The sequence below is a fragment of the Seriola lalandi genome, unplaced genomic scaffold (genome assembly GCF_002814215.2).
Source record: "Seriola lalandi dorsalis isolate HSWRI2012SDOR001 ecotype SW California unplaced genomic scaffold, Sedor1 jcf7180002054470, whole genome shotgun sequence".
In the NCBI taxonomy this organism is placed as follows: domain Eukaryota; kingdom Metazoa; phylum Chordata; class Actinopteri; order Carangiformes; family Carangidae; genus Seriola; species Seriola lalandi.
Window position 1 is genome coordinate 3095080 of NW_019525023.1, and position 14249 is coordinate 3109328.

The 14249-nt window shown below is 42.4% G+C and overlaps 1 protein-coding gene across 6 annotated transcripts in view; it reads left to right on the plus strand.

Annotated features, from left to right (window-relative positions):
* Positions 1–14249, plus strand: part of sipa1l2a (signal-induced proliferation-associated 1like 2, genome duplicate a) — an 80501-nt gene that overhangs the window by 45841 nt on the left and 20411 nt on the right. For all 6 annotated transcript variants that reach the window (XM_087175474.1, XM_087175472.1, XM_087175473.1 and 3 more), the window contains exons 9-11: positions 4206–4480; positions 10462–10716; positions 13698–13844. In XM_087175474.1, coding sequence (XP_087031600.1) covers positions 4206–4480; positions 10462–10716; positions 13698–13844 — 677 coding nt within the window. The remainder of the gene's footprint in view (positions 1–4205; positions 4481–10461; positions 10717–13697; positions 13845–14249) is intronic.

Genomic DNA, 14249 nt, shown 5'->3' on the forward strand with positions numbered 1-14249 from the left:
CCCCCCCCCGCTGTAGGTCTTCCTCTGCCATCTGTACCACTCTACATTGTATGATTTTCAGGGTCAGGTGGTTCTAGGTACATTGAAAGAAAACAGGTCAAAACACCTTGTTCCTCTGTCCGGATGCTGACATCAGATGCCTTGTTTCCACTCCTTGTGCTACTGCAGCTTTTCCTTTTCTAGTTTCCATCATTTGTTTACTGAACTTCCATCAGGCAACCCTTTGTTTCCTTGAAATAATATTGAGGTTGAATCCCAAAATCCAAACCTGAGCTGTGCATGACCTTATTTCTGTCTGCCTGCCTGCACACTCTCATCCACTTATCCCTCATAGTCCCTCTTTGGCAGCCTCATCAACATTCTCGAAATTTCCAACAAACCCTAGCCAGCAAATCATTGGTGCAGCCAATGACATGGGAGTAACACTCCATTTCCTGCTAAAAACCTGAACAGGAATTTCATTCTTCTGAGGATTACGATAGGCAGAGATAATTACACGTTTTTTTTTACTATCACAATCTGCAATGAACTATTTTCAGAAAAGCTTATAAAAATAAGAATGGGCAAAATAAATGTGCAGATGAGCACGAAGGTTCTGCATATTCCAACCACCTCCAAAACCACAAGATCCTGAAGAAGTATTTACCATAATTAATCTTAAAAAGACACGGATGTCATTCAGTGTCTACTCCACTCATCATAAGAAAGGACAGAGCGGGATATATTAGCATTTGTGATTAGCCAAAGGACATCACTTCCTCATTCTCTATGCTAATCTCCCCTCAAATTTACTGTCCACTTACCCACGGGATTTGTGAGGAATATTTCACAAGAGAAGCTCAGAGTAAGTACAAGTAATAAGTTGGTGCCTATTTCTGTTACTCACACACGCAGCGGAGTAGCCGCAGAAGGCACATTTGGGTATGAGCTGACCATGCATACTTTGTCCCAAAGGTGTCTGTGTTTTCCTACATGTCTCAGAGGTTGGCTCGAGTCATGTTTCATTGGTTGGATTTACAGGCTGCCGGACCTGTGATGTAATGCGAACCACAGCGAACAGATTGCCCACTGTAACGCACAGAGGAGCCTAGTGTTAGAGCAAAGCTAAAAGCTTTGTGATAACGTCCTGCTCTCCAGGGTGTTGCAGAGTAGGGTGGCCGCGTGTTTGGCTTTTATGAGGCAAGTCATCTTGGCTCGGGTGACATAAAGGCTGGAGGTTTTTTTGTGCCCTGAACATAGTATAGACAGTCTCCTCCATTTTGTGTGTGTGTGTGTGTGTGTGTGTGTGTGTGTGTGTGTGTGTGTGTGTGTGTGTGTGTGTGTGTGTGCGCGCGTGCGTGCGTGTGTGTGTGTGATTTTCTTCATCTACTGTATGCATCAGCAGGGCTACAAACAAAAACCAATGACACTATGTGCTATAGATTTGAATGACAGGAGAGGCCACAGGAGGAAAAACTGTAATAATGTTAAATGCTTTAGAGCAGTCTACATGCAGTTTGCTTGAGAATTACACAGTCCAGCAGAAACAATTAGTCAGTTTATCGTTCAGCTGAACATCAGAAAATTTATTGGCAATCGATAATAATTGATTGTGGTTTCAGTAATTTTTCAAAGCAAAAATGCCAAAAAAATTATCTGGCTCCAATTTCTCAAATGTAATAATTGACAACACTTTTTTCTAGACAAAACAATTAATCAAGAGAATTATCAGCCGGTTAATCTATAATGAAAATAATAATTCATTGCAGTTCTTGCAACAAATTATTATTTTCATTATGGATTAATCGGTGTTGATAAATCTATTTATTTTCAAGTCAGAAAATGTCAGAAAGTAGTAAGAAAAACAAAACCCTAGGTGACATCCCCACATACATACTCCAAGTATATTCAATATACAATGATATATGAGAGAAAAGTAGCAAAACCTCATTTATCTTTAGCATTTTGTTTAATTAATGATTTGAATGATTAAAAGATTGTTGATTAATTTTCTCAGTTGATGAATTGAGTAGTTTTATGATAATTGCTGCCCCAAATGACTTGCTCTGCTCTTCCCCCTCCTAAGCCAAATTGTGGTATATCACATTAGAAGGCACTGTCCTAGATTTAGATGTTAACGAGGTTTTGTCAGGTCTGTGACGCATACTAGTACAGACAGTCTCACCAGTGTCAAAGCTACTTCTAACTCAGACCTCTCACTGAGGATCAGCACCAGCAACACTGTGTGACAACTGATTTGAATCTGACACTGTTGTAGTTTCATGTCACGAGTCGTTAGAGACCGTGATTTGGCTCAGTGGTGGAAACACTGGTCAGTAGGACACCCACCATCCCTATCACAATAACTTTACAGACCACAAATCCCTCCGATGAGATATTGAGTGTCCTATTAGATTTGGCCATTATGGATTTTGGGCTGTTCGGAGGAGAACCTGGGCACATTAATTTTGTGTTTGGACTGAATAAAGGGCCCAGATGAAGGCATTTAGAAAGCCATTATTTAGGCCTAATGAATTTCTGACAAAGGGCAGTTTGATTCATGATCCCTAATACCCAGCCCATGTCTTCTTCATACACAGGCCATTTACCTCCAGACTTTGCCCCCAGAGAGAATTTGGACTTCACATTTCCAATTTATTTTACCCTTGATGTTTTATGCAGAGTTATTGCTAAGTTTACGGATAATCGAACTGAAGTTCTCCTCTGGTTTCATCTCTCTTTTTTTAGGTTAATATTTATTGCAACATGAGGTTGAGAGTGTGATTTGAATAGTTAAGGGATATGTTCTTTCCTAAGTTAATAAAGTTTTAGGGCTCTGTCTTATTAGGAGTCGGTGCGTGACGGTCCATCATGGTTGTGTCGGGTCCCTTCTCACACAGTGGGGTAGGATTTCTGCCAGTGTGAGAATCTGGTGGAGTGTTGACAGGACGTAGTCTGAGTTAATATGTCCCTGAAGCCAGCTGCCACTCTGAGCCAAATAGAGGCAGTCACCCACAACTGAACCAAGACTAATCTGATGGGTGATTAAAGCTCATTGGATGCAGGGTGAGGTTCTTTTCCAGTGGCTGTCACGAGAAGACTGTGTAACCTCACTGCAGTCTAACCTATATAGAAGCTCAGTCACATTATGTCATCAAGGTAAATGTAGATAGGCTGCAGTTGCACCATTATTTTTTAATCTCTACTCTGTTGGTTGTATTTCACTGAAATGTCGCTGCTGAACCAAGAGGGACTCCTGAACTTTAGCTGAACCTGAATTACATTAAAGCAGAGGATTATACCAGGCTACCAGTGAGCAAAGGGAGCAACCTAATTTGCATGCATGTACACAGTTGGACAAGAACGTACTTTAGGTTTCATCCAAGCACGCAACTGGATAAGCAGGGACAGTCCACAAAGTATCCATGGGTGAAGTCTGGCTGCAGTCTACAGAGCTATGACAAAAGGATGAAGGAGATCTTTTCCTTTTTCTTTTTTTTTTACACTGGATAGGAACAAACTGTCTTCATCAGCTGCCAGTTGATGCAGATTATGTGTTTCTGTATAAACGTTGCGCTCCAAAGTCTTTCCTACTCATTAACTCTGACTAATAGACTCAGTTCTTTGGACAAGTCCATGTATCAGGGGCCAATTACTCTCTAATTCCTCATGCAGCACCCACAGAGCTACTGTAGTTAGTGTCCTTAGAGACAGGTGTGTATTTGTGTGTGCAGAGCATGTGTGTTTTTAGCTGTCTCTTGGGCTGAATCAGTTAGCTCTGTGATGTACCCTCTTATTAACTTCCCCTTTTGAAGGCTTCTTTGAATTAGTCAAACAAACATTCTCGTGCACTTCAGCCCTAGGAGAAGAGTTTCACTCTGCTTCAGATGCTCTAATAGCATTTTTCTTGTGTGTGCATGTGTGTTGCTTGTGTAGTACAACCCACACACATCTATAAGGAAAGATGCCAACTGTACACTGTTGAAGGCTATTTTTTTTAATATACTGTATTAGCTGGGAAAGCTCTTATTAAGGGATATTAAGATCACTCAGCTTCCAGTCTTTCTCTGTCCATCTCATGCTTACTTTCTGTTTTCTCCGTGTGATTGCCTACAGTCTGCACTTTGTTTTCTAACTAACTTAATGTCTGGATCTGAGCAATCAAGAGAAAATTGATGTACCTTTATTGTAGACGTTGAACAAATAGATTTTTATTTTGGTTCCAGATCGCCACCAGAGGTTGTGAGACGTCAGAGATGACTTTGCGTCGGAACGGCCTCGGCCAACTCGGTTTCCATGTCAACTTTGAGGGCATCGTGGCCGACGTGGAGCCCTTCGGCTTCGCCTGGAAGGCAGGGCTGAGGCAGGGCAGCCGACTGGTGGAGATCTGCAAGGTGGCCGTCGCTACTCTCACCCACGAGCAAATGATTGACCTACTGCGCACGTCCGTCACTGTCAAAGTGGTCATAATCCAGCCTCATGAAGATGGCACCCCCCGAAGGTAACTAGTCTTTGTGTTCTTATGTTTGCGTGAATGTCAACATCACAGACTAAAGATTCTTACAAAACTTGCAGACTTCCTATTGTCGTTGAATCAGGGCTCTTGTGCTGTGTTTTGTTAATGAGACAGAGAAGCAGGTGCTCCTCAAAAATGTATGAAGTCGTAACAGAAGAGTAGTTTATTTTTTTCATTTTTCCATGCAGCTGGGCTAAATTAGCTTGACATTTGCTCTCATATTCGAGATGATTAGCATAAAGAAATGCTTACATACTGTTTTTGTTGCACCAGGTTTGATGTTGTTCTCTGCTGATTTCTCAGGAGAGGAGACTCTCTTCGTATTGATGTGGATTTGCTGCGAGAGAAATCTCCAGCAGGGCTGTAGAGTCACACAGACACGGACAGTCAGCGTTTCTCACTAATGATAATGAGAGGAGCATTTTGATTAATGGCTCAACTTTCGCTGCCATTGTCTGACAGCTCACATTTGTAGATTGCTTTTTTCTAACCTCATTCAATCTTCTATTCAGCAATTAGGATGGGAGTGTTTGGCATTTTAGGGACACACACCCATGGGGAGACTCTGTCATCCCTGTAATAAAAAGGGAGAGAGGCATATTTCAAACAATCGTTTGTGATGGGAAGCGATGAAGGTCTGTGTAAAATGCTTGTTCTGAAGGCACATCTGCTTGTTTTGTCTGTGAGCGACAGACAGCCCTGTGAAATAATAATCCGTCCACTCTTTCACACTCACATTCTCAACATCTTTGTTTTGCTTGTGCTTCGGGCTGACAGATTTGTGTAGCAGCAAAAGCTGTTTCCACTTTGTCACAGATAACCACAGCAGAATGACTTTACAGTGTGAATACCTTCACCTAATCCCATTTTCTGTTTGCGATGTTACTGATAATGCTAATGTTGTCAACTAATCGCTAAAATTAAAAAACTGTGGATGACGACAATTAATAAACTGCATTGTACATTTAGTCTGTTTGTGTATTTGTTATCCCTGTGCATTTCTAAACAGGTAAACAAAAGTGTATTTTGATAAATCGCTGGCGGGTGAGAGAATTTTAGATTAAATCTGTTTACAGAAGATTAAGACTAATATATACGTTTGGAAAATGATATAAATGGCAGCCTTGCTAAATATTCTGAATGAATACGATCTAAAACAGCTGTGTGTATATGTGTGTCAAAGACTGGATCGTAGTCACATGTTTAACTGTGTTTCAACTTTGTGCTCTGGTTTGGCAACAGAGGAGTAACATATTTACTCCCCCAGATGGTGGGCTAACATGCCCCGTCTGTGAATCCAACACAGCAGCCACTCTGGCAGAAGCGACGTCTAATCCTCTTACCATGATCTGTGATGATACATGATGATACAATCATAATCGCAGTGCAGGGAAGGAGAAAGTAGACAAAACAAACATCTTCCAAAACTGGTTCTGTGTCGACAAACGTGTACCCCGCTCCCCGGAGATGTGGCTACAGGGTGGATCGTTTGGTAAATGAATAAATTAATCTTTTGGCATGGTCTCTGTGCCAGTGGAAGACATCTGGGTCGGTGTAAATGACACCGCTGAAGCCTGTTAAAGATGGTTTTGAAAATATGCATACTTCATAGTTGTGCACTCAAACGTATGCATCATAGCATGGCGTGTGTCCTTAATGGGTGGCATGATGCATAATGGACTGAGCTTGACCCATATATGGTGTTTGCTAACAGATGCATATGGCAGATTAGTAGGTATTACAGTAGAGCACCGTTATGGTCAGTGCTGCTGAGCTATAGTGGGAGATTTCTCTATCTTACTGAAACACAGTTTCTCATCGTGGTCCCATGAGAACCAAAAGGCTCTATCTCAGGTCCTGTGAATTTTCTCCCAAGGCTCCCAACAAATCAAGAGGTGAGAGGTCAGGTGAAGAATCTCGAGGGCCCTCAACTCCTTTCGCTGCTGCGTCTTTGAGTTGCTAAAGTGTTGCAGTCAACAATAAGTGCTCCAGTTTCTCCGCTATTATCTCAAAGGAAAGGAATTCAGCAGGGGCCCGAAGGCCCCAGTCAGTCCCCTGTGGCCAGAGAGATGGGGGTTAGTCTAACAACAATGGACAAGAGTCTCATGACCTCCAGACAATGTACCCTGGCTCCACACTGCTACTTTGACAAGCAAAAATGTTTTCATAGGCAAATGCAGAGGCTAGACAGACTGTGTTTCTCCTTCACTGTTTTTAAAAAGTCACAGAATTATTCAGTTTTATTAAATCTGTGATTCCTCCAGATTCACTAAGGGCTGGTGGGTCATCTGGCTGCTAAGATTATATTGAATGAAATTCTCTTGAGAAAAAGGACCATTTAGACCACTGTGTTTGCAGCTCTGTTTTGTGGCAAACCTTCCCAAGCTGTTTATGCCTTAAACGGTTTTACCCTGCTCAGTCTGAAGCCAGAGGAGATATGGCTCTAATATTAGCCATACCTAGTACTGTATTTATTTACACTGGAGGCAGGATGTGGTTTTAGCCCAGTGCAATACCAGAGGCTTTTCCATCATCACTCTGAAAAGCTTTAAACAAGTTCAACATGTTAGCCTTGGATCAAACTAATGAGAAAAAGATGAAAAAGATTATCTCTTTGAAACAGGAATGCAATGTACAGAACATGGCAGTGATTGTATGTTTTGGTATATGGTCATCAGAGATGGAAGAGTAAACAAAATGATCAGTGCAATATGGACTAAAATGGATGATTAGTACAAGACACACAAACATCAAGCAACTGTATTAGAGTGTCGTTCTTTTGTGCTTTTTATTATAACATATTGTACATTTTAGGTCACGATCACAAAGATTTATGTTTGAGATGGTGGGTAACCTGAATTTAAGTGGGTTCAGCCTACACCAGATCCCTGCTGATAATGAGTATTGCCTGTGACATTCAGAAGGCCACTTGTGACCTTTCCTTTGAAGTGTCATCAGACTTGTCATCATGGATTCTCATCTGGACTGAAGTTAAGCCGGATTTCTCACTTCCAATGCCGACACCCTGTGAAAGAGAGCACCGCTGAACCAAAACGCAGAGAACCTGCATCGCAAATTGCTCGGCTTAATCCCCTCACAGTCTTCACAGGAGCCGTTCTTTTCCTTGGGATCAGTTTTACAAAGAAATGTTACTCTCTCTTCTTTTCTTATACACATTTGAGCCCACCTTATTTAATGAACCTCTTGACAATGGTCTGCAAAAGGCTGGTGGAGGTCACAACCTCTGTGGCTCTTTGCTGTGACATGGACTCTGACTGTGGGAATGGATTAGCATGTCCCTCAGTCACTGGCCATGTCATTAGAGTGACAGCTCTCTGACTGAGGTCTAAGGTCCTGTTGTCACACTAATCTATTGTAATTCATTAAGAGCCAATGGCTGAAGGATCTGATTGTTCACCTCCGACAGGCCACGAACTGAGCTCAGCTCTATTTTTCTGGAAATGAGCAATGATGTTATTTTACTTATGTTACACCAAGTTGCGGCAGTTGTGTTGTCAAATGATTCCTCTAATAATAAGCCAAACATAGCTGTATTTTTAGTTGACTGGATGTTAGTTTTAAGTTGTAGATGTTCTTTTTCTCTACCAGCGTATGTAGGACATTGTGGTATAATTAATAGCCCCCCACATTAAGCTGGAAGAGTGCAGCAGCAGTTCATGGTGGAATCAAGAGGAAGCAGACTGTATTTTTTCTCACCAGTCACTGGCTTCCTCGTCTCCTTATGGCTGGCTGGCTGTGTCTAACAGCCTCTTGTCCACCACCAGCCTCCAGCTCAGGTTGACCAAACACTGGTTTCCTGCTGTTTCCCCATGATTTACACACACAGAGTCTGAGTCCCCCTATACATTACAAACAAGAATCACATTCCACATGCATCAGGGCAAACACGATGGGTATTTCCACCTCCAGCAGAGCTCGTGGGGCGCTGGGGGAGAATATTAGGATCATACGAGAAATTTATTTTGTCACTTCTTGGTCGTTCTGGTGCAAAAAGCACAGCAAGAGCCAACGGCTGAGACCTTTCCTGTTGACAAGCTGTTAGCTAAGGTTAGCCTATTCAGGGAGTAATGATGTGTGGCAACCTGGCATGACCACACACACACACACACACACACACACACACACACACACACACACACACACACACACACAGTTAATCAAGGTAATGAGTGGGTTAGCAGCCTTGTTAGAAAAACAATTGACCAACAGTCGAGGATTTAACACTCTTGTTAGCATCTTTTTCTTCTGACGTGAACAAAAAGTGATTGAAAGACCACAGAGGGAACAATGAGAGTGATGTGATGATTATTTTACCTGTCAAATCGCATGTCTCAGCTCCTCATACATATACAATACCCAACAAAATGAATTCCTTAACCATTTATGAAAGTGGCTGTAATGCCACTCATTACTCTCACTGTCCCATATATCAAACCAGCGATGCATGCTCCCTACATACAGTCAATGAATAATGTAAACTGTGAGATGTGGAGGATGTAGAGCATGCCATTGACAGCCCTTCATCATGGATGAGGCCAGCTTGGCGTTGACACTGACCAGATGTGAGAATCATGTGACAAGTGAAGGATGATCTTCTAGTTAGATCTTGTAACACCCACAGCTCCGGTGGGAAACTGGCTGTAAACAGCCCATCCACCCATGGCCCAGTTTGATGAAAGGGTCTCTCTGAGAGGGATTACTCGCCCCCTCCACCGCAGCCCTTTGCAATCAGGCAGCGCACCCTCCCCAAGCCCCACTGTGTGTACATGTATGACCACAACAAAGTATACACAGCTTTCCACCCCCCAGTGGATCCCAGAAAATCGACTTTGGAGGGGGAGGGCAGTGTAATCATTAGGGTCATGCTTGAGATGCTTTTGGAGAGCTAACAGAGTGCCCGGGCTGTTTAACCCTGACCCACCACCCTGTAACACCCCCCACCCCCCACCCCCGTCCTTCCAAATATACACACCAAGCCTCTGCCCAGCCTCAAAGATTAATGTTGCATGAAATGGCATCACAGGCCTTGTCCATCCCAGAGTTCTTCAGTGTTGTTAGCAGTAATGGGAATGAGATGGACGGAGGAAAAGTCTCCTGTGTAGAGATATTCAGAGGAGATCCGTGTCTGATTAAGTGGCAAGCTGAGATTTTCGACTCTATTAAAATAGGCAAAGTCTTTTCTGCTGTTTTCTGAGTATCTCTGACGATGATGATGATGTGCCTGTAAGCCCTCAGTGTGCATATTCAACTGTTTGTGTGCATGTGTTTATTGTTGTCCATGCGGGCATATGTGTGCCTGCACATGGAAACTATATTTAGATGTCTGCCTCTGGCTTAATATTTCTGACAGCGTTAGTGGGTTTTGGTGTAGTCATGGTGACAGAAAGGATCCCCTCCCCCCAACTTTTACTGAGGAGATGAGGGTCAGAGGTGTCGTACAGTATAAAGTGCCAGCCTGGTAATGCAGTAGTAAAATTTGGGTGGATTGTCAGTTTAATGGACTGAAACCATCGTAATGTAATGTAATGTAATGTAAAAGCGTAATGGAATTCTATTACCAATAATCATCATAACAATGTAATGTGGATTCATGCAATAATTATGACTACAATTCTTCTTATTCTTATGATTCATTACATCATCAATAATGAATTGTAATTCTTAAATTAACTGTAGATATATACACTGCTGAAGTAATAACTGTGGAATAATGTGAAATTGTAAACTGATGGACCACGTTAGATCGAAATGCTTTGGTCCAAGATTAAAATTCTGTGTTCCTCATTGTAATTAGTGGTACGAGGTAAACTGAGATTTTACATGCTATTATCATAAGGATACCTGTCATTCAACTAGCATGTTACTGCAGCACCTTCATCCCTCATTGCTGACCTTTACCCTTTGTTTCCTTTCCCATCCTCCCTCCCTCCCTCCCTCCCTCTCAGGGGCTGCTCCGAGCTCTACCGCATACCCATGGTGGAGTACAAAGTCGACAGCGAGGGTACACCTTGCGAGTACAAGACGCCCTTCAGAAGAAACACCACCTGGCATCGGGTGCCCACAGCTGCTGGTCCACCTCTGTCCAGAGGCTCGCCCACTCAGGGCCCCGATCGCCTGCAGTGCCAGCAGATCCTCCAGCAGCACCAGGCAGCTATCCCGCGAAGCACCTCCTTTGATAGGAAGCTGCCAGATGGGTGCAGGTAAACATCTTTTCCTCTCCCTGCTTAGAGTTGTACATATGAATTAAAAGAGCCACAGAAAATTATTTTTGTTAAATCTGCCATTGTTAACTCCCACTCCTCTCCAGACAGGTTTAATACAACGGTAAAAGTGATGCTTCATTTAGAGCGATGTGATGACAGCAAGGTTGCATCAGAAAAGATATTGCCAGACTATAAAAGACTATGACTTTACATTATGAAAGATTGACGCACAATAATGAAATACTGCAATAGCTTAAAGCAAAATCTTCATTATCTGCCTATATATAAACATATCACTTCTAGGGCAAGGAGAGTAATGTGTTCAGCAGGAGGCTTCTACCACATATAGTACGTACAATAAGATTAATAGTAAAGTAGTAAGCAACAAAAATGTTGACCTTTTGTATTAGCAACATTATTTACAGTGGTGTAGAAAAGTAAGTGAATGCAAACATTGACCAAAATTAATGAACAAATTTATTCTTTTGATACATTTTTGGAAGTCAAGCTTTCTTCTCAAGGTTTTCCAGACAGCCAGACAGAGCAAAGCTTGCGATCAAACATCATAACGCTCAAAAGAGCCAACCCTTTTAAGATAAAATCTTTGAACTCTCAGCCTTTCTCATTGAGAAACGAGCCACAGTAACACTGAGAGGCTGTTATTTTGTTCACTTATTTGCATACATATAAATGGATCATTTTAGTCCAATGAATTCACGGCTTCGCTTTCATCTCCCTTTAGATAATAAGGCCACACTCAGACTTTGTTCCTGTCCAAGGCTGTGTCTCTTTTGGACATCTCCATTGAGCCATGTAAAGCAGTGATTTGTTCGTTCTAATGAAACCCCTACAGTCATGATAACCTTTCCAGTGTGTCACACCGACCCCCCCTGGTGTTGCCTGTACTGACTATACTGGGATAATGGCCGCCTCCTCTGCCTAATCAGAGTTCCTGGCAGTGGGAGCTCTCCATTTTCCTTCGCTCCTTTTCTTTCTCCCTTTTCCTCCTGCTCCCCGCTCCCTCCCGCTTCCTGCACCCTGTCGAGGAGGAGGGGATGGGGACACTGACACGGCTCAGCTCATCTCATCCAATTACTACAGAAACAAAGAGAGTGCTCTTCGCGGACCACGATATGTAGCACCCCAGAGGGAGAGGGAGTAGAGGAGAGGGGAGAAGGAGTCATAGACTGAAGAGGCCAGGAGGGAGGGAGAGACACAGGAGGGGGGATATTATAAAGTCACATATTACCTGAAAAATAAATCCACATGAAGCTTCATTGACGAAAAATTTCTTTAGCATGTAGCTTATACATGCAGCAGTTGTTTATTTTTTTATGTGTTTTTCATGTCGTGTGAACATGCAGAAGAGAACGTAAATAACCAGCATGCATTTCAGCGGTTGCCAAGGTAGCTCAACTAATTAAAGGTTTACAATTTCATTTTAAAAGAAATAATAGTAGTGTGGTAGTGTTGAATAACATCTAGTTTAAAGCCAAATGGACATGACAGGTGGTTCATCTGTCAGGACTGTACGAGGACATCTGACAGAAAAAAAAGGCTGGCATCCACTGGTCTATAGGACACATGTTAATCTTTATCAGATAAAGCATCATCACATCCTGATATAGCAAAATCCAGATTTGGCACCGTAAAATATGACACCTACTACCCAGCCAACTGAGACTGACCGCTAATCTCTGCTGCCTCAAATGTTATTTCAGCGCAGAGAGAAAAATTACAGTCAGTGCCCCCACACCCACCAGAACTTTACATTATGTCAAGGGAGGAAGAGAAGGAGAACAAAGAGCAGCTGCTGCTGTTTCACATTAAAGTGCCTGGACCCGTCAGTGGAGACTAACACTTTAGACAAGGAGGAAATGTAGCGATCTGGCCAAAGCGTTCGATGATGTGTGCTGCGATTGAGTTACTGACAGTTTAGTGAGTTTCCCATGGAGGTCTAAACAAAGGAAACCTGATGACAAAGCAGAAAGGGCTGATGCAAAGACTCTGTTGGCTGCCGAATGGACGTTGATATTGTGATTTTGGAATTATAATGTTCTACTGGATTATTTGGGTTAGATTGATCTGCACATTCCCAGTTTTGGCTGCATGTGAGGAATCAAGTTAATAAAGGCCCAGTCCTTGTTAAACAAGAGAGTGAAGACTTAATGTGAAAGCCATTCTGCCTCTGTTATTGCTGTCATATTTCCATCTGGTCATCTAGCCTACTTTGGTGTATTTGGTGTTAGAAGGGAGGCCTCTAGGCAGTAGACATAACTCGAATCCAGTGTTTATTTTTCACTCCAGACCGTAGTCCGCAAGTTTTTTCTGGCCAAGCGTAAGTAAGCAAAGAAACCTTCCGTCTCAAGATATTAAGACGGGTCAGGGCTTATTGGAGAATGGTGAAATACACTTCTTATAGGCTGAGCTGAGATAAAAGTCAAAGGAGGTAAATGACTAAACTTCTTAACAGATCATGTGTGAGTCGAGAGCTCGGAGCACAGTCAAGTTTGTGTTTCGTAGCAGAGATCTCAAGCATCCTCATTATATCCAGAAGCTTCTTCTGCCTTTACTCTACATCCTCTAGGGGCTCCGCCATCTGGATTAGTCACTGAGGCTTATTACCATAACTAATCTCTTTTCTGTTTGTCTTTGGAGAACAAGACAGCTTCTCCCTCACTCACAGTTCTTACATTTTCCACGGTGCTCACACGCAAGGGACTATTCTCTGGAGTGACACCTAATAATATAGTCATTATTGCTGGACAGTGAAGGGAAGACGTTTTTTTTAAGTTAGATGTGAAGTTTCTGCTTCTAGAGAGCCAAAAAATGTAATTTATGCAATATGTATAAATTGTTTAAAATAATAATCCATACAAATAGTTAGATAAAGATATATTTCATATGCAGCCCATGTTTCGACCATCTATGGCAGTGTGTTTGACGGTTGTATATCTTTTACCCCTCTGTTTCTGCAGGACAATGCAGGATATTGAGAACCCCCAGGTCACCTCATGTAACAAGGGAGACCAGCACTACCGCAGCTCCCCCAGTAACCAGTCCTCCTCCAGTGATCCAGGACCCTGCGGCAGCGGCACCTGGTCCCAGCAGCCTGGATACGATGGGTACGGGACCACAGCAGTGTTACTTTTTTTTGATTAGCCTCTAAGTAGTCCATCCAGCATTATGTGGTTTTGCGGCAATGAAAGCAGCTACAATCAGTCCCAGCAATATTTCTGAGAACTTGCAGTTTTTCAAAATGACCGCAATTTTTCCACATCAAATGAGCAAATCAACGTACTTTTGGCCAGTCGTTACAATATGTTGCAGGGATTGATCCAACGAAACAATAAAATTACACTTGTGCTGGTCTAATACCACATCCAGACCTTAAAAGAGAGAAGATAATGGAGGATGATGAGTTTCAAGTAGGATTTTTTTCTTATTTAACATGTGTTATTCTAGTTTACATTCAATCATCCTAATGCCTTGGTTTCATGATTTCATGCAGAAGAACACGAAGGTCACCT